This window comes from Garra rufa, chromosome 1 (assembly GCF_049309525.1).
Source record: "Garra rufa chromosome 1, GarRuf1.0, whole genome shotgun sequence".
Lineage (NCBI taxonomy): Eukaryota > Metazoa > Chordata > Actinopteri > Cypriniformes > Cyprinidae > Garra > Garra rufa.
In genome coordinates, this window is record NC_133361.1 from 78470719 (window position 1) to 78490471 (window position 19753).

At 43.6% G+C, this 19753-nt stretch overlaps 1 protein-coding gene across 1 annotated transcript in view; it reads right to left on the reverse strand.

Annotated features, from left to right (window-relative positions):
- LOC141320326 (uncharacterized) overlaps nt 1-3871 on the reverse strand; it is a 103129-nt gene extending 99258 nt beyond the window's left edge. The window contains exons 1-3 of the mRNA XM_073833300.1: nt 3787-3871; nt 2972-3209; nt 2666-2890 (exon numbers count right to left, since the gene is read on the reverse strand). Of these exons, the coding sequence (XP_073689401.1) occupies nt 2666-2890; nt 2972-3209; nt 3787-3871 (548 nt within the window). The remainder of the gene's footprint in view (nt 1-2665; nt 2891-2971; nt 3210-3786) is intronic.
- Nucleotides 3872-19753: the final 15882 nt, after the last annotated feature.

Consider the following 19753-nt stretch of genomic DNA (forward strand, 5'->3'; position numbering starts at 1 on the left):
TCTCTCATCGTTTGTCGTCAGCAGAGTCAAATTACGATATTGGTAACAGAGAGCTGTTGGCAGTCAAGCTAGCATTGGAGGAATGGCGTCATTGGTTGGAGGGATCGGGGGTACCCTTTATGGTTTGGACCGATCATAAGAACCTAGAATACATCAGAACTGCCAAAAGACTAAACTCTAGGCAGGCTAGGTGGGCACTTTTTTTCGGACGTTTTGATTTTACTCTTTCGTACCGCCCGGGTTCCAAAAATGTCAAACCCGATTCTTTATCTCGAATTTTTGACCATTCCGATCGCCCGTCCACTCCCGAGAGTATTTTTTCCGAGACACTTATTGTTTCTACTCTCAGTTGGGAGGTCGAATCGAAGGTTAAGACAGCCTTACATGGGGTAACGCCTCCGGCCGGTTGCCCACCTAACCGTTTGTTTGTGCCAGAAAGTCTTCGGTCCGAAGTTATCCAATGGGGTCATTGTTCCAATGTAGCATGTCATCCAGGGGTAAGTCGCACCTTACATTTGGTCAAGCAAAGATTTTGGTGGCCACTCATGGCTCGTGATGTTCGCAATTTTGTTTTGGCTTGCTCAGTTTGTGCCACTGGTAAGACTTCTAACAGACCTCCAGATGGGCTCCTACAACCGCTGCCAATCCCTTCGAGACCCTGGTCCCACATCGCGCTAGATTTTGTTACCGCCCTCCCACCCTCTCAGGGTAACACGGTAGTTTTGACCGTGGTGGACCGGTTCTCGAAGGCGGTTCATTTCATCCCCTTGCCCAAATTACCTTCAGCCAAGGAGACAGCGGTAGCAGTCATTGATCACGTCTTTCGGTTACATGGCCTCCCGACAGACGTGGTCTCTGACAGAGGACCCCAGTTTGTGTCCAAATTTTGGCGAGAGTTTTGTAAACTTCTGGGGGCCACTGTTAGTCTCTCTTCGGGGTTCCATCCTCAAAGCAATGGGCAAACTGAGAGAGCCAACCAAGATTTGGAGAGAACACTACGATGTATGGTCGCTCGAAATCCTTCCTCCTGGTGTCAGCAGCTGTCGATGGTGGAGTACGCACACAATGCCTTACCAGTGTCTGCCACGGGCCTTTCACCATTTGAATGTAGTGTAGGGTACCAGCCACCAATTTTTCCCAGTCTGGAATCCGAAGTCGCGGTCTCCTCCGCTCACGCCTTCGTCCAGAGGTGCCGTCGCACATGGTCCAGAGCCCGTGAGACTCTGGTCCAGGTGGGAGCGCGCACCAAGGCCAAAGCTGATCGCCACCGGTCGAGGCCTCCCGTATACGTCGTCGGTTCCAAAGTGTGGCTTTCTACCAAGAACATTCCTCTCCGATCCGTTTCGAATAAACTTGCTCCCAAATTTATTGGCCCGTTTTCTGTCACCAAAATCATTAGTCCGGTGGCAGTCCGCCTCAACCTCCCTCCAGCGTACAGGAGGATTCATCCCGTGTTCCATGTATCTAAAATTAAACCCGTATTTTTTGCTCGCATAAATCCGCCTGCCCCGGTTCCCCCACCGCCGCGGCTCGTAGACGGGGAACCAACCTATTCGGTCAACCGTATTCTGGACTCTAGGCGGAGGGGACGCGGATTCCAGTACTTGGTGGACTGGGAAGGTTACGGTCCGGAGGAGAGAAGTTGGGTACCTGCTAGAGACATACTGGATCACTCACTTATTGATGAATTCAATCAACAGGTACAGGAGGCTGGGAACGTCAGGGGACGTTCCTAGGAGAGGGGGTACTGTCACGGTGCATGGATCAGCTGCATTCTCAGGTCTCGTGATTTGGTGTCTTCATGTGGTTTGTCATGCTCATTCGATTCAGCTGCTAATCAGTCCCCGCTCCAGGTGTCACGCATTACCCTCAGCTACATATACTCACCTCATTCTCTCCTTCCCTGTCTGATAGTTGATCCGGATTGTTGGACTGTCTTGTTGGTTTGTCTTGGTCTTGTTCCCGTTGGATTGTTTATTTCGCCGTTGATCGTCACTGGATTTGTATTCATCACGGGAGATTCACGCCACGTCATCACCAGCCATCAAGCCTCTGCGCCACCCAGCCGAGAGACACCATCATCACCACGGAGTTTGTGTTCACTATATTTGTCTTCAATAAATATTTGTGTTCACTCTGCATTTGCTTCCACTCTCATTCATCCCCGTCACACGTCCTGCTCCAGTCGTGCTTGCGAAACAGTTTCTTGTCTATGTGCCACTTCAACCGTTTCATCATCAGACTCCGGCTCGAATTGATAGGGTAAAATCGAGGCTATCTTTTCTATGCATTAACAGGTCTCTGCAGCTGTCATTCAGTTATGGCAATGGGCGTTTCGTTTTTGCGCTGTAGCGGTTGACCAATCTAAAAGGATTGCACCATCTGACCACAGCAGTGAGGGCCCACGGAAAGGAGGGGTTTAGAGAGACTGATTCTTCTAACTGCTTCAAACGAGTCGTTTACAAATCATTTAGAAACGGGGTAAAATTAAATCTAATTTTGGAGAAAACTAAAGTGTTTTTTGAACTTGCATACATGTAAACCTGTTTTAAGAGACTAATACAACAATATTAACTACCTTTCAAATGGCATAATAGGGACACTTTAACACAATTACACCTTTTACACTAATAACATAAAAATACAGTTTTCTCATGTGTGAAACCTCATGTGGTATTGAAGTGCTGCTTTATTTCTGAAGCTCTTTCCACAGTGACCACATATAAATGACTTCTCTCCAGAGTGAAGGCTCATGTGTCTGTTAAGGGTTCCTTTTTGGTTGAAACTTCTTCCACATTGTTGGCAGGTAAAAGGCTTCTCTCCAGTGTGAAGTCTTAAGTGTTCTTCAAAGCGTACTTTATAATTAAACCTCTTTCCGCACTGAGGGCATGTGTAGGGTTGCTTAGTGTGAATTCTCATATGGTCTTCAAAGAGTTGTTTTTGATGGAAACTCTGTCCACACTCAAGGCATGTGTAGGGATTCTCTCCAGTGTGAATTCTAACATGTCTTTTAAGACTTGCTCTAAGACTAAAATGCTTTCCACACTGTTGACAGATGAAAGAACTTCTTCCTGTCTTTCGAGTCATTTTTCTTGAGGAAGTCGTTTCAGTCTGTGAACAACTAAAAGACTTTTCTCCATTTATGAAATCATGATCTTTCTCTTCCATTTCATTCAGTACTTCACTTTCCTCTTTCAGTGCCATCAGGTCTAAGATGAAAAAGACAAATAGTTAACCCCAGTTTAAACACACGAATCACAAAACACATCAAATTGCAGTTAAATGAGTTAAACAAAGTATATGAAATTTATTAAGTCCAGTATAAAAAAGGCACATGGAGGACACAGAACAAAACAGAAAACAAAGATATTCTATGTTAATATTGGCATAGACCATTTTTTCTGTGACTGACCAAATAATAAAATTTCAGTTGACTAAGTCTCTTCTCGACGACTAACATTCAGTAAACTGTCGCCTGACTTTATTTCGCATACGTCATCATTACATCAGAGCAAGACCATATGCACACCACTTTTATTTATCCATTTCATATAAACATGTTACTCATTCCTTGCAGTGAACATTAACATTTAAATAGACACAATTCTTTAAATGCTGTTTTTAAATCAGAGCACTAAGAGAACTATAAGAATAAATGAAGCTAAAATCCTTTCAAAAAGCTGCAGGAGGGCAACAGAGAAGAAAAACACCCACCAAAGGGAAATTAATTCAGCAAATGTACAGGACAGTGCATAGGATAGTTCAGGTTTGAGAATGAAAACCAACCTGTTTGTTCGTCAGTATCTTCATGTTTGACTCTGAATGTTTCTTCAATCTTCATGTCTTCACTCTCCTCTTTAATAAACGCCATCTTTATAATAGTGTGTCACATGGATCTCAGTTGCTCCACCAGGAGTTTTTCTCTGTTTTGGAAACGCCCTGTTTAAGATGAGAGTAATTAACAGAAATATAAAAAAAGAACAAAATTAAATCTCTGTGTTCATCTCAATCAGCTCTAGTTCAGTAGTTAGTGCACTAGTAAGGGAATCAGAGTAATAGTTAATGTATTTAAATGATTTGATTTAACAAACACTCAAACCTTTTAACCTACTATTCCGTTTTGATTAACATTTAATGATACGTATATTACATTTAATCGATTACAAACTTTTAAAAATAGCTATTGTATTTAAAGGTTGTCATTACAACAAAAACATTTTCAATTGTTTGTCAAAGTTGTAATTTCTCATGTTTGAGTTTGTTCTCGATGTATTTACAGTGTTTTGAGCAGCAGGGGCTCGTTCTTCGTACGTCGCTAACTCTGTCAGGACTCGGGTATGATCTGTCCGTTTTCTGGGGGATTTTTCTATTTTTATTGTGTCTACTCATTTTATTCGTTTCGTCTCATTTTTATCCTTTATTATTCGTTTGGGTTTCCCTCTCTCCCTCTCTTTTCTTTTGGAGCTTTCCCATTTTTGTTTCGGCGCCAGCTGATTGCCGTCTGCAATCAGCGCGCTGCTTGTTTAGCGCACCTGCTTCGTCTTACCTTTTTGATTAGGCTGTCTATTTCTTCTGGCTGTTTTTATTGTTCGTTGTCAGTGTGTTTTGAGAGTTTGCGAGCTCACCTTCGTCTGTCTCAAGTTTATCTAGATTTTCCTCTGCCCAGTTGGTGTAACGTTTGCTTTATCTTCAGTGCTCGTTCTTCTCGGATTGTCTCAGTGGATCTGACCCGTGCTCTGGAATTCGACGCTGTTTCTGGCTACCGTTATCATCTCTGTCTGCACCTCTCTCGACCCTTCTCCGTTCGACTATTCTCCTGCCTGCTGATTCGGATTCGTTGCCCTTCTTCTCGCCTGGCGCTCTCGGAGGCTGAGCGCTCTGTCTGGACGTGGTTTTGGTTTTTTTTGGACATTTTGGAACTGAGTTTTTTCTGTCTTCGGACTAGTCATTTTTTGCTCTTGCCTTTTGCCAGTGAACCGGCTAATAAAATTGTTTCTCTGCCTCATCTGCTCGTGGGTCCTTATCTGTCCTGACACCACACACTGACCAACAATGGACCCAGCGGAGGAATTGTCTTTGCAGTCTGCTCTGGAACTTCAGGGAGCGATGTTGGGCCGTCACGAACAGGAACTGTCATCCACTCGCCGTTCAGTGGACAACTTGTCGGCTCAGTTCGTGGGGTTGGTGGAACGCCTTGATCGACTCGCGCTTACTGGTTTCGCCTCAGCGCCCTCGACGGTCTGCCCGCCTTCACTGTCACCTGAGCCGCGAGTGAATAATCCTCCCACGTATGCCGGTGAGCCTAAAAGTTGTAAATCGTTCCTCATTCAGTGCGAGGTTGTTTTTTCTCTTCAGCCTCGAACCTACGCATCGGAGACTTCAAGAGTGGCGTTCGTCATTTCTTTGCTTTCTGGCAGAGCGCGCGAATGGGGCACCGCTGTTTGGGACTCGCAGGACAGGTGCTGTTTTGATTTTGAAAGTTTTAAAGGGGAGATGATTAAGACTTTTGATCAATCTGTTTTTGGCAAGGAGGCATCCAGGCTGTTGGCGTCCATTCAACAAGGCAGACGATCTGTGGCAGATTATTCAGTGGAGTTTCGTACCCTGGCCGCTACTTGTGGCTGGAATGCTGAGGCGCTGATTGCACGTTTTTTGAAGGACTTAACGACACCTTCAAAGATGAACTGTACGCTCGCGAGGTCCCGGATCGTCTAGACGATTTAATTAGCCTTGCCCTTCGATTGGATGCCAGGAGAGAGCTGCGCCGTCGTGCTCTGATGCGCACCGAGCCTCTCGCTTCTACTCCTCTTGCCCCAAGCTCAGAAGAATGCGAACCCATGCAGGTTGACCGTTTGCGCCTAACAGCCAAGGAAAAACAGCGCCGCCTGCTGGAGGGTCTTTGCCTGTACTGCGGAGCTCAAGGTCATCATGTTCAGTCCTGCCCTGTTAAACAGTCTCGTCCTCTACAAAGGGTTAATATGGGTGGTACGGCCGTTTCCTCCACTCATGTGTCACGTACCATGCTGCCTGTGACCATAATCACTAAACATTCTTCTTTTAAGGCTTCAGCTCTCATTGATTCGGGAGCAGAGGGCAACTTCGTAGATGAGGAGTGGGCGCGTGTCCGGGGAATTCTCTTCCAACCCCTTCCCTCACCAATCGTTGCTCATGGGTTTGACGGTCGGCCTCTCATGAGGCTCTCACACATCACGGACTCGGTGAGTCTCCTTACCTCGGGGAATCATCGGGAGGAGCTCAGGTTTTTAGTGTGCAGGTCCCCGTCTGCCCCTATAGTTCTGGGTCACCCCTGGCTTATTCGCCATGGGCCGTTCATTAACTGGGCAGACAGTTCAATTAATTCTTGGAGTTTATATTGTCATACACACTGTCTTGTGGCTGCTCCCTCTCCTGTTTCTGTTTCTGTGTCCCTACAGGAGGAGACTGATCTCTCCCGAGTTCCTTCCTGTTACCATGATCTGCGGGCGGTGTTTAGCAGGTCCCGGGCCGTCTCTCTCCCACCCCATCGACCGTATGACTGTGCCATCGACCTCCTTCCTGGTACTTCCCCGCCTCGCGGTCGGCTTTACTCCCTCTCCGCGCCTGAGCGGGAGGCTATGGAGAAGTATTTAAATGATTCTCTGGCCGCCGGTATTATTCGTCCTTACTCTTCTCCGGCTGGAGCGGGGTTCTTCTTTGTGAAAAAGAAAGATGGCTCTCTGCGTCCCTGTATTGACTATCGAGGGTTGAATGACATCACTGTTAAGAAGCGGTACCCCCTGCCGTTGATGTCCTCGGCCTTCGACCTCTTGCAGGGAGCAGAGTTTTTCACAAAGTTGGACCTTCGCAACGCTTACCATCTAGTTCGGATAAGGGAAGGAGACGAATGGAAGACCGCTTTTAACACCCCCCGGGGGCATTTTGAATATCGTGTTCTCCCCTTTGGCCTTTCCAATGCCCCAGCGGTCTTCCAAGCACTTGTCAACGACGTGCTGAGGGACATGATCGATAGGTTTGTTTTTGTCTGCTTAGATGATATTTTAATTTTTTCTCCCTCTCGTCAGGATCATGTCCAGCATGTTCGGCAAGTGCTTCAACGGCTGCTAGAGAATCAGCTGTTTGTCAAGGCGGAGAAGTGCGAGTTCCACGTTAAGTCTGTTTCGTTCTTGGGACACATTATTTCGGTGGAGGGGATTCGCATGGACCCTGCTAAGGTGAGAGCCGTCTCCGACTGGCCGACACCTGACTCCCGAAAAGCCTTACAACGGTTCCTGGGTTTCGCCAATTTTTATCGGCGGTTCATCAGGAACTTCGGACAGGTGTCGGCCACTTTGACGGCATTGACCTCCACCAAGATCAAATTTTGTTGGTCAGCCGCCGCCCAAGCGGCGTTTGATGAACTTAAACACAGGTTCACTTCAGCCCCCATTTTAGTAACTCCTGACCCCTCTCGTCAATTTGTGGTGGAGGTCGATGCGTCAGAGGTGGGCGTTGGGGCCGTGCTCTCCCAGGTATCCCCTCAAGATAACAAATTACATCCTTGTGCTTTCTATTCACACCGTTTGTCTCCCGCAGAACGAAACTACGACATCGGTGACCGGGAGTTGTTGGCTGTTCGACTGGCTTTGGGGGAGTGGCGTCACTGGCTAGAGGGAACGGCCCTTCCTTTCCTGGTGTGGACTGACCATAAGAATCTCGAATATATCCGGTCTGCCCGCCGGCTCAATGCGAGGCAGGCTCGCTGGGCTTTGTTTTTTGGGCGCTTCGACTTCACCCTGTCTTACCGACCAGGCTCTAAGAACGTCAAACCAGACGCCTTGTCGCGGGTTTTCGGTCCTCCAGGCGAACCCCCCACCGACACCATAATTCCTTCAGGGTGTGTGGTGGGGGGGAGCTTACCTGGGGGATCGAGGAGCGTGTCAAGGAGGCGCAGCGGGGAGTCGGGGTGCCCACAGGATGTCCAGCGGGTCTGCTCTTCGTGCCCGAGTCGGTCCGCGCCGCCGTTCTCCAGTGGGGTCACTCGTCCACAGTCATGTGCCATCCAGGCGTGAGGAGGTCGTTGGCTGCCATTCGCCAGCGATTTTGGTGGCCCGCCATGGTGGAGGACATTCGCCGGTTCGTGGGGGCTTGCTTGGTCTGTGCTCAAAACAAATCCTCTAATTCTCCTTCCGCTGGTCTGTTAATGCCACTCCCAGTCCCTTCCCGTCCCTGGTCCCATATTGCCCTGGATTTCGTTGTCGGACTCCCTCCATCCAGTGGTAATACTGTGGTCCTCACCGTGGTGGATCGCTTTTCCAAAGCGGTTCACTTCATTCCCCTCACCAAGCTTCCCTCGGCTAAAGAAACGGCCCGGGTGGTCATTGACCATGTCTTCCGGATCCACGGGCTTCCGGAGGATGTGGTCTCTGACAGGGGGCCCCAGTTCGTTTCCCACTTCTGGAGAGAATTCTGTCGGCAGATTGGTGCCTCCGCTAGTCTGTCATCAGGTTTTCATCCTCAGACCAACGGCCAGACCGAGCGCGCCAACCAGGATCTTGGACGGATGCTTCGCTGCCTGGCGTCCCACAACCCCTCATCCTGGAGTCAGCAACTGACTTGGGCAGAATAAGCCCACAACTCCTTACCGGTGTCGTCGACAGGTATGTCCCCGTTCATGTGCTGTCTGGGTTATCAACCTCCTTTGTTTCCTTCCCAGGGCGCCAAGGCAGCTGTCCCCTCAGTTCAGGCTTTTGTTCAACGATGTCGTCGTACCTGGAGGAGGGCCAGGGAGGCGCTTATCCGGACGAGGGGACGTACCAAAACTGCCGTGGACCGTCACCGCAGGTTGACTCCCCCTTATGTCTGTGGTCAGCGGGTTTGGCTCTCCACAAAAGATTTGCCACTCCGGGCCCCATCTCGAAAGTTGGCTCCCAAATTTGTCGGCCCTTATCAAATTACCAAGGTTGTCAACCCGGTGACGGTCCGTCTTCGGTTGCCCAGTTCCCTTCGTCGTGTGCACCCTGTCTTTCATGTGTCTAAAATTAAACCTGTCTTGCGTTCTCCCCATTCCCCTATTGTGTCTCCCCCTGTTGTTCCCACCCCTCCTATTATGGTTGATGGTTCTCCTGCCTTCAAGGTCAGGAGAATCTTAGACTCCAGACGTCGTGGCCGGGGACATCAGTACCTAGTGGACTGGGAAGGGTACGGTCCGGAGGAGAGATGTTGGGTTCCGGCCCGGGACATCCTGGACCGATCGCTCATCAATGAGTACCTCCAACGCGACCCTTCCTCCTCTGGAGCGCCAGGGGGCGCTCCTGGGGGAGGGGGTACTGTCAGGACTCGGGTATGATCTGTCCGTTTTCTGGGGGATTTTTCTATTTTTATTGTGTCTACTCATTTTATTCGTTTCGTCTCATTTTTATCCTTTGTTATTCGTTTGGGTTTCCCTCTCTCCCTCTCTTTTCTTTTGGAGCTTTCCCATTTTTGTTTCGGCGCCAGCTGATTGCCGTCTGCAATCAGCGCGCTGCTTGTTTAGCGCACCTGCTTCGTCTTACCTTTTTGATTAGGCTGTCTATTTCTTCTGGCTGTTTTTATTGTTCGTTGTCAGTGTGTTTTGAGAGTTTGCGAGCTCACCTTCGTCTGTCTCAAGTTTATCTAGATTTTCCTCTGCCCAGTTGGTGTAACGTTTGCTTTATCTTCAGTGCTCGTTCTTCTCGGATTGTCTCAGTGGATCTGACCCGTGCTCTGGAATTCGACGCTGTTTCTGGCTACCGTTATCATCTCTGTCTGCACCTCTCTCGACCCTTCTCCGTTCGACTATTCTCCTGGCTGCTGATTCGGATTCGTTGCCCTTCTTCTCGCCTGGCGCTCTCGGAGGCTGAGCGCTCTGTCTGGACGTGGTTTTGGGTTTTTTTGGACATTTTGGAACTGAGTTTTTTCTGTCTTCGGACTAGTCATTTTTTGCTCTTGCCTTTTGCCAGTGAACCGGCTAATAAATTTGTTTCTCTGCCTCATCTGCTCTTGGGTCCTTATCTGTCCTGACAAACTCAGTTAGCTGGATTTAATTGTTGACGATTTGGCATGATCTTGGATTGTTTGGTTCTTCGAAGCTCATCCTTGACTTGCTGTCATAGCAACAGGTGCGCAAGCTTAAACCTGCTCTGGAGCAGGTTTATTTCATGTAAACAGGATTTAGGCTGCGCTCCTGGCGTGTTATGATTGGTTGAAATGGCGAGGTCACATCTGATTGGTTAAAGAACATGACTGACTCACGTGGGAAAAGAAAAGTATTTAGCAAGAAAGTGTAGATAATGATTACGACAATTCACACACGAATGATGGCCACAGCTACACACACATTATATAGCCTATACAGTTTCACTCAAAATAATTTCCCCCCCCAAGAGACTGCAGTACTTTACAAATGATTTTTGCTCTTTCTGAAGATTCAGGACTAAATTGCATCTACAACAGTTTTCTGGCATATTAAAAGTGATAATGTCAATATATAATGTAATGTTTTTGAGTTATAGGATTTTTAATAACACAGCTATGTCAGAATTATTCAACCCCTTTTCAACATTGCTTTTTTAAGACAGTTATTTTTATTGTCAGGAACAAAATTGTCTTAAAACATAATTAAGCCTTTACAAACGTATTAAAAATGGAATTAGCTTGGGGTGTTACACATAGTATACCTTAAGCCCATACATGTGCTGAAGGTGAGTAGCAAATATGGTAAAGTCAACAGAGAGCTCACATAAAATCAATAGAGAAGAAATAGTTTGTTATCTTAAAACTACATGAAGATTTCTAAGACATTACAAGTTCCTAGAGACACAGCTGGCAGTTGTATTCCTTAGATTAAAGTGTGTTGAACCAGAAAACCTTTGAGAGTGTTGAACAAAAAAGCACAATATCATAAAATGTTTGATCAGATCACTTGCAATGTACAGCCAAAGACTTGCAAGATGACCAGACGAAAGGAGGACAAATATTTCAATGCTGTGTATAAGAAGGACACTAGACAAGTATGGTCTTCATGTTGAGGAATCTTGCTTAATACCATTCTTGACCACGAAGAACAAAAGGCTGACTTGAACATGCTAAAATTCATTTAGTTAAAGATCTGTGGAGTTCTGGAAGGATGTTTTATGGAGTGATGTGACCAAACTGGAACTTTTTTGGATGTATGGATCAGAAGTATGTCTGACAAATCTTATAAGCAGAAGAACACCATCTCCATCATCAAACATGTCCTGTTATAGAGGGTTGTTCTACTGTAGCAGGAAGTGGAAAACATGACCATACAAAGGATATCATGGATTTATTAAAGTATCACACCATTTTGGCAAACATTGTGATGCCTTTTGTGCAATGTCTGAAGCTTATAATCAATGGACTTTCCTGCAGGACAATCATCCCAAATTATACATTCAAATCTACTTACGCTTGGTTCAGGGATCAGTCATAGAATGTTTTAAGTGGCCTGTTCAGTTTCCAGATGTAATTCTCATTGAAAATACATGGTTGAATTTGATGCAAGCAGTGGCAAAAAAACCAAAGATTATCAGTGATCTGAAAGCTTTTTCAGGGGAGGAATAATTTTGAACATGAATGTTTAGAGCCAATTTGATTTTTTTATTATAAGTAAACTTTCTTTGATAGTATACTGATGCCTTTGTTTAATTTGTTTCACAAAATGTTGTTCTCTGTAGCAAAATGTCTTGCAGGTCAAGGGGGTTGAATAATTTTGATTGCAACTGTGTGTGTATATATATATATATATATATATATACACACTACCATTCAAAAGTTTGGGGTCAGTAATTTTTTTTTTTTTTTTTTAAAGAAATTAATACTTTTATTTACCAAGGATGTATTGAGTTAATAATTGAAAACTTTTCCGCGCCGCATCGATTTAAAAACATCTCAACTTTTCAGAATGTCGCAAGCGCACCGCAGGTCATGTGACATGAACTAACCAATCAGCTTCCTCACGTTTTTCCGTTACATTGAAACCTCAGCAGAAACATGGAGGAGCAGCTCATCATTGTGGTCCAGGGATTTCCTGAACTTTATGATTTGTCAAGCCCCCATTATTTTGACGCTAATAGAAGAAACAATGCATGGAGACGCATAGGCTTGGAGCTAGAGCGCAGCTGATGGTTGCTTAGAAACGGCAGACGCTTCCGGAGCGCAAGCGCCCGAGCGCTTTGTTGATCAGGAAGAAAGCGGCGCGCCTAGCGTTTTCCACGCGTTTTTAGGCGCGACATGTGAACGGCCCCTAACAGTGTTGTAGTGGTTTCCCCATTCCTTAGCTAAGCTAAGCTACAGTAACACGGCAAAAGTAGTTTACTACATCTAAGCTATTTTTCAAAATGTAATTTTTCTACATGGTATGAACCATCATCATACCAAATCAATGCTTTCTCAGTGGTCAATAAAATAGTGGTCATACAGGCAAAAAAGTTCAGTTTACTTGTTTATTCAACAACGCTTCCAAACCAATTTGGCAACAAAAATCAGTATCAGTATCTCATATTGTGACATAGGCAAACAAAATTTTGGGGGGTTGAATTCTTTCTTTTAAAAAATGTTGTGAAAAAAAAATGGCACTTGTTTTCTGAATATTAAACGAATAAAACAGGGAAAACAACAATACTGAATAACTGAATAAACTATAGCCATATATACAAAGATTGATTTCAAAGATTTCATGAGAGCCTGATTTTTTTAATTCTCAGAATTTATAGAACAGAACATGGAACTTTGAAGTATCAAGAATATTATATCCGCTCCTCGAGTACAATACCTTTTTGGACGCGCCTTGAGAGAGAAATTTATCTTTACGGATTACATAAACGAGTTTTTGTTTACAATTTGTTTTATTTCGTTAAGTAATAATTTAAAGCTTCCTATAGATATGATTATCATATCTGTAGAAATTAATACAATATTAAATAATTATATAGGCAATGCTGTACATGCTAATGATGTCTGTGCGCAATGTAGACAGCATTCACAAGTTTATCATGAATAAACATTACATAAAGTACTTAGAATTTAATAGCCTCACAAGAAACATTTTATGCATCCCAGAGTCTTGTCCATTAACTGACCTTCTTTTTTCCCATAATATTTGTATTATTCGTTTATATTCGTTATTTTCACCTTTATTTTGATCTCTTTACAAAACATTCTGAATGTTTTATTTATTGTGAATCGCTTAATCTAAATAACTTTATGTATATATGCTATTTGCCATTTATTTTGCAAATATTGTAAACGACAATTATGCCAATAAAGTTTTGACTTTTTGATTATATTTATGCCCGTGTGTGACCATAAACTATTTACAAATGGAACTAATGATTCACTCGTCAATGAAACACTATAGGTTATCTATTAATTAGACGAAATAAAATGAATATTATATATGTTATATTCAACCTATTAACTGCATTCCAGTAAAAATCCCAGCCATATAGCTTAATCAAAGCTTTAATGGCATGTCAGCATTTATCATTTAGATTCTGAATGTTAAAAGAGATCGAAATGATAGGAAAATTAAGGAATATAAACGAATAATGTCCGAAGAAGATGTCCCCTCCAGGTCACCGTACAAACAAGCTACAAATTTAGCTTAGAGCGATGTTTGCTGCCGCTTCAGTTCAGTGCTTTACATGACTGCCCCCTACTGATCATGTCTTTCCTACGTCAATGTATTTTCCGTGTTCCCTTGGAATACACCGACGTCACGCGAGACCACTTTATTTCCCGCGCGCATTTTAAATGGCCAGATCTGTACATGAGACCTCCCTCTGGTTTGCTTGCTGGCAGTTCCAGCTCTTTGTGGCCTCACAGAATCACCAACAGAGGATGTGGGGGACTTGGAGGTATGAGGTGGGGAAACAACCTCCTTGCTGCTGGTGCATGGCAAATCTGGCTGCCACTCTTCCTCACTGTCCAGACTGCAAAACAAAACAAATTTATAAATCCACATTGCAATTCAGAAATGCATGCTGATATTACATGCACAAAAATAATTCACATATGCACATAACAGATACAAGAATATAATTTGCATATCCACATAAGATACACAAATAAATGTGTGCATTCAAATATGAATGCAACAGAAACATGTAGAATGCATTTTATGTATAGATTACAAAAAAAGCTGTAAAAAAAAAAAGCTGCACATATGCATGCCATAGTTCAAATAAGCTTGGAAGCATTTGCTTTTGACACATGTACACACATGCATCAATGCAAGTGACTGATATAAAGTTGGTTCGATGTTTGACGTTTGACATTTGTCAAAGATTCAGCCTCGGAAATCTTCAATAGTTCTTTAACGATTGAGCACAATGACAAGAAACATTATGTTCTAACTGTTTGCAAATGTAGAAGAGAACACACAGTATGTTTTATTTGTTTTAATCGGCCTTAAGGAATTGTAACTGATAGAGCTTATAATGTAATAGTGCAGGATAGGGACCATCTGCAAGTGCAAAACGCAGAGCAAAAAGCACAATTATTTCATCTAATTGCTTCACTTGTGAAATGTATAAAACATAAATTTCAAATTTAAGGGGTGTGTCTTATTACTGGTTCATAAAAGAACATTTAGATATATGTTTTATTTACAGATCTATAGCACAACAAAAGTCATTGAAATGAAACCTTTGAGAAAAGCTTGTAAAACATGACAAATATTGTGCAGTTTACCGCACCCTAGAGGAAGATACTGAACTTGTTTTGACCAAATTTGACATTCAGGATTTCAAATAAATTAATTTTAGAATGCACAAAGTTTTATATGTAAACTCCAGGGGCCTCATGTATCAACGCTGCGTACGCACAAAAACTTTGCGTACGCCAGATTTCACGCTTACGTTTGGATTTACTAACGATGAAATGAACGTGAGAATGTGCGTTGATCTGCGCCAACTTCATGTCTGGCGTACGTGTATTTCTTGTGCGTGTGTTTGTTTTATTTCCGTTGGCGACTTCTAGAGGCAATTATGTTAAAATTGCACACTACAAAGTATCGCACCAACACATGTGAAAAACATTGCTATTAATTTATAATTGATAAAATGGGTTAATTGACACAATATTTTTTCTACCAATTATGTGATTTAGAACATATAAAAGAATTTGCAAATGTATAAAACCCTTAGTCTATGGCAATGGCAGTGTTGGCCTTATTAGAGGACATTGTCAATGGCCGAATCCGAAGGGCAGGGCCGTGCACAGACCTTTTGAAGGGCATGTGCTGAAACTGAAAAAAGGGCACCCCCCCCACCACCACCAAAAAAATAACATAATAATATTCTTATATTATATTTAATTAGTATTAATAACTTTTATACAGATAATATATGCATATAGAGGGTATGTTAATATCTTATGTATATATATATATATATATATATATATATATATATATATATATATATATATATATATATTAGGGCTGTCAAATGATTACAATTTTTAATCAGATTAATCAGACTTTTCAGTGGATTAATCATGATTAATCACTATTTGCAACGCACCTGAATCCTAACCATTTTTTTTGTCTGCAATGCATACCAAATTATAAATAACAGGACACAGATACATAATTTTCATATTTTCATATTATGTCAGGGCCCACATCGAGCCTGTTTTAGACTACTGCTTATTTTTTATATTCTAGACATCCATCAATTATGTTGCGCTGGTGGAAACAGCACAAGACTTTCGCTTTTACTTTTGATAACAGCTCGGATGGCTGGAAGAGATCCACGTTCAATCGCACACTGTAGGCTGAAACTTGCCACAAAATACCGGCAAAAATAAATAATAAATGTGTCGGGGAAAGAGTAAGGACATATCTGAATTATTTATTAATAAAGTGTATTCAATGTGAGTCAACGTGAGTCAATGTCGCAAAGATCCTGCAATCTAATTTTTGGACGCGCCTTGAGAGAGAAATGTATCGTTAAGGATTACATATTAAACAAGTTTTTGTTTTCGATTTGTTTTATTTCGTTAAGTAATAATTTAAAGCTTTCTATCGATATGTTTATCATGTCTGTGAGGCATGCATTTAGCTTTATTTTTGTTAAGCACTCCTGTTTAAGAACGAGACGACAGAAAGCGCATCATTTTTGTTTTCTTTATTTTATAAAAACACTGCAACGTTTTTTGGTGTATTACTTTTTCCTTTGTGAGCAAAAATTACGGATAATTTGAAATTGCTTCCACTGAAAAAATGCAAATGATTGAGCTTGTGCCTCGATGACCTGCAAAGCGGCTTTATGTATCTTCCACTCTCCACTCTGTCACTGTGTCAGTCACCGCTCTTTCGAGAATGAACGTAATTGTACGATGTACAGATGTAATTCCCAAAACATAAGAAAAACGAAAGTTTCATACAAATTCTGAATGGATTATGGCATGGAAAGTGCAAAGCGCGCTCCCTTTATTATCACTAAAAGCGTCACAAATCTAGTTCATAGAGATCTCACAACGTTCCGTTATAATCAATAAAGCTTTCTAAACTACACAATGAATATTTTATTTACATCGCGTCTACACTTAGTCAGGAGATGAACAACTTTGGATTGTTTGTCAGATCTTCAATTGCTTTGCTTTCGTTTGAGGGTAGGCTATATAGCACCGTCTACCCCAGTAGAACCGGGCCTAAGCTTGGCTAACACTCCAGTTGCAGAGGGGCTGTCGCCCAGGCTTGTACTTGTTAACTGTACCATCATCATTCTTTTTATATTTGAATCCGTCCATAGGCTCACCTTGCTCCATCTCGCCTCTAGCTCCCCAATCCTGACAAATAACTCGTCACACTGCGCATGCCTTAAATGCGTTAAAAAATTTGACGTAATTAACAACAACAAAATAATTAACGCCGTTAACGCGTTATTTTTGACAGCCCTAATATATATATATATATATATATATATATCTTATGTAAACTAATTAAAACAACACTGTGATCCACTGGGATGTCCCTCAATGGCTATATAGGCTATATAATATGATGAAATGTTAATAAATTACATCATGTAATTTACAAGCATCAGCAAATTCAGCAGATAGCCATAAAATCAAAATAGACATTTCTTATAATATATTTTACCTAGCTGACAAGGATCACTCGGTTGCTTTGTGTCAAACTAAATCACATTATGTCAACAGCACACCGTGTGGCGATGCATTATATGAACCTTTATATAGGCCTACTTTAAGACAACATTGCACTTATTCAAACAACAATTTTACCGTTACAAGACAAAGACGTTCATCTGCTTCCGCTCTATGACTCTGACTGATGTGCTGAAATGTAAGTCACCGCTGTTCTCCTCTTACCTGCACCTTTACATCGGACCATTTCTTTTTTAATTCGTTCACAGTGTGATGTTCAGACCCCACCGCGTTAACCGCGTCAGCTAAACTCTCCCACTCTATTTTTTTCTATTTATTTTTTTACAAACTTGCAAATAACAGTTTTTCTCCGGTCTACCTCCGATAGGAGCACCTTCAATTCACATTCTGTGAAGTTTCTCTTGCTTGCTTTTTCGTTTGGTTTTGCCAAAGTGGAGTCATTACCATATTTATACGGGGGAGGAGGCAGGGAGGGCATGTCTTTGTACATGAGGCCCCAGATTATTATCCTGATCCTCTCCGTCTAGGCGCCCGCGCATCGTTCAAACACATCTCACCAGAAACACGGCATGTCGTAATCTGTGGCGAATGCTGGCAAGAGCCAATGAGCGTTCGTTTTTCCTGCCGTAAATCCTGTAGTTTCCTAGTGCGTCTGTATTTGAAATTGTAAAATGCATTTGAGCGCGGTTTTATGGCTGTTGCTGCTGGACTCGCTGCTTTGGATGAAAATGAAGATCAAGATCGTCAGATAAAGGCTTGAATTTGGGTCTTGTCCTCGCAATCGCATGAATTCTGAAAATCTGGATTACAGCGCCCATATCAAATAGTTTAATTTTGTAATTAAGATGTGTGTTCGGTGTATTTTATGGTTCTAGTGTTAGTCACAGCATGTTAGAAAATGTAAGTTAATGTTATAATTTCATTAAGTAAACTATTAAATTATTTAATAATGCAGTTGAATACACAAGGCAATTTGTAAGACAACTAAAAACAGCAATAATGCTTAAATTAGTGCTGCGATTTCAGTATTCATAAGGATTTGTTTTTAGGTGTCGTCAATATGTTAGTATTGTACATTAAAATGCTAAAAATACGTATGTATTTGTACGTTTAGATGCTGTAAATACGTCAGTATTGTACGTTTTAGTGTCTGGAAAAACCTAAGTAAATGTACATTTTGTAGAACCACATTTTACGTAAAATAAATACGAATTATCATGAGATCACGTTGGTTTTATATATAAATATTTGTTAATTGATGTCAAACTTGCCACACATAATCAGACTGTTCAGATCTGATACACTAGCAAACAGTGGGTTTGTGTAAATGTATTGTTAATAAAACAACTTTCTCCAATATCCTGCTGTCACAAGGAGGATCAGAGACGTGCGGATCCATTTGCAGCATTTATTGAGAATAGTCAACAGGCAGGAATAATCACCGTAAAACAGGAACAACGTAGGAAATCCAGGAAACAGTTCGATACACAGGCAATGGTCGCAATGGCAGGTAGCAGGAATCGTCAACGGGGTACACAGTCCAGAGTCATACACAGAGAAACCAACACAAGGGAAAACGCTCGGAATTACGACCATAGGGAACGGTAAGACTTCGCAAGGTGGCTGTGTGTGTGAGTGGCTTAAATGCAGACAGTGTGATGAGGTGCAGCTGTGAGCAGTAATCAGTAAAGTGAGAGCAGGTGAATGCAGTGATTAGAGCAGTGGCTTGTGGGGAATGAAGTCCATGAACTGTGGTGCAAGAGTACATGAAGACAGGATAGACCAGATACATGACAGAGCCCCTCCCCAAGGAGCGGCTTCCAGACGCTCTAACCACATAATACAACCTGGAGGGTGGTGGAGCGGAGGCGGAACAGGGGGAGGGATGGAGGGCCAGGTCCATGTAGGGGTACTGGAACCACGAACTGAGGTGGAGCCGACGGAGGGAGAAGCCATGGTGCAGGAAGGGTTGGCTCCTGCCTGGGGCCGACCGACGGAGGTGGAGCCGGTGGAGCCCGAGGCGAAACTGGAGAGTCGATGGTCCTGGGCGACACAGAGGATCCGGAGGACCAAGGCGGAACCCAAGGCTCTGGAGACCCCGGCGGAGATGGAGGTCCGGAGGTACGCAGCGGAGCCGGAGTGACAGAGGATCGAGGCTGTGCCCACGGGAGGGAGGAGGTCCACAGAGCCGGCAGGACGGAGTGACGAGGCGCAGCCGGAGGAGTAGAGTCCAGAGGCGAAGGTGGGGCGACGACTGAACGGGGCGGAGCCGGAGAGAAGATGGAGCCCGGAGGAGCTGGTGGGCCGACGGCCGACAACGGAGACGAGGGAGTACAGAGCCGGGGTGGAGCTGCAGGGTCGGAGGGCCGAGGTGGAGTCCAGGACTCTGAGACTGGAGGTGATGGTGAGGGATCCTTCAGTCTGGACACCGATGGAGACTGGCAGTCCCACGGCAAGTCCTCAGCACCGAAGGTGGGATGTGGGTGAGCAGAGGGACTGTCAGGAGACAGAGGTGGCGGGACTGGAGCAGCAGGGAGGGTGGGTGGGAACAGTCCATGCATGAGCTCCGTGACCAGTACCGGGCAGACAGGAATCTCAGGAC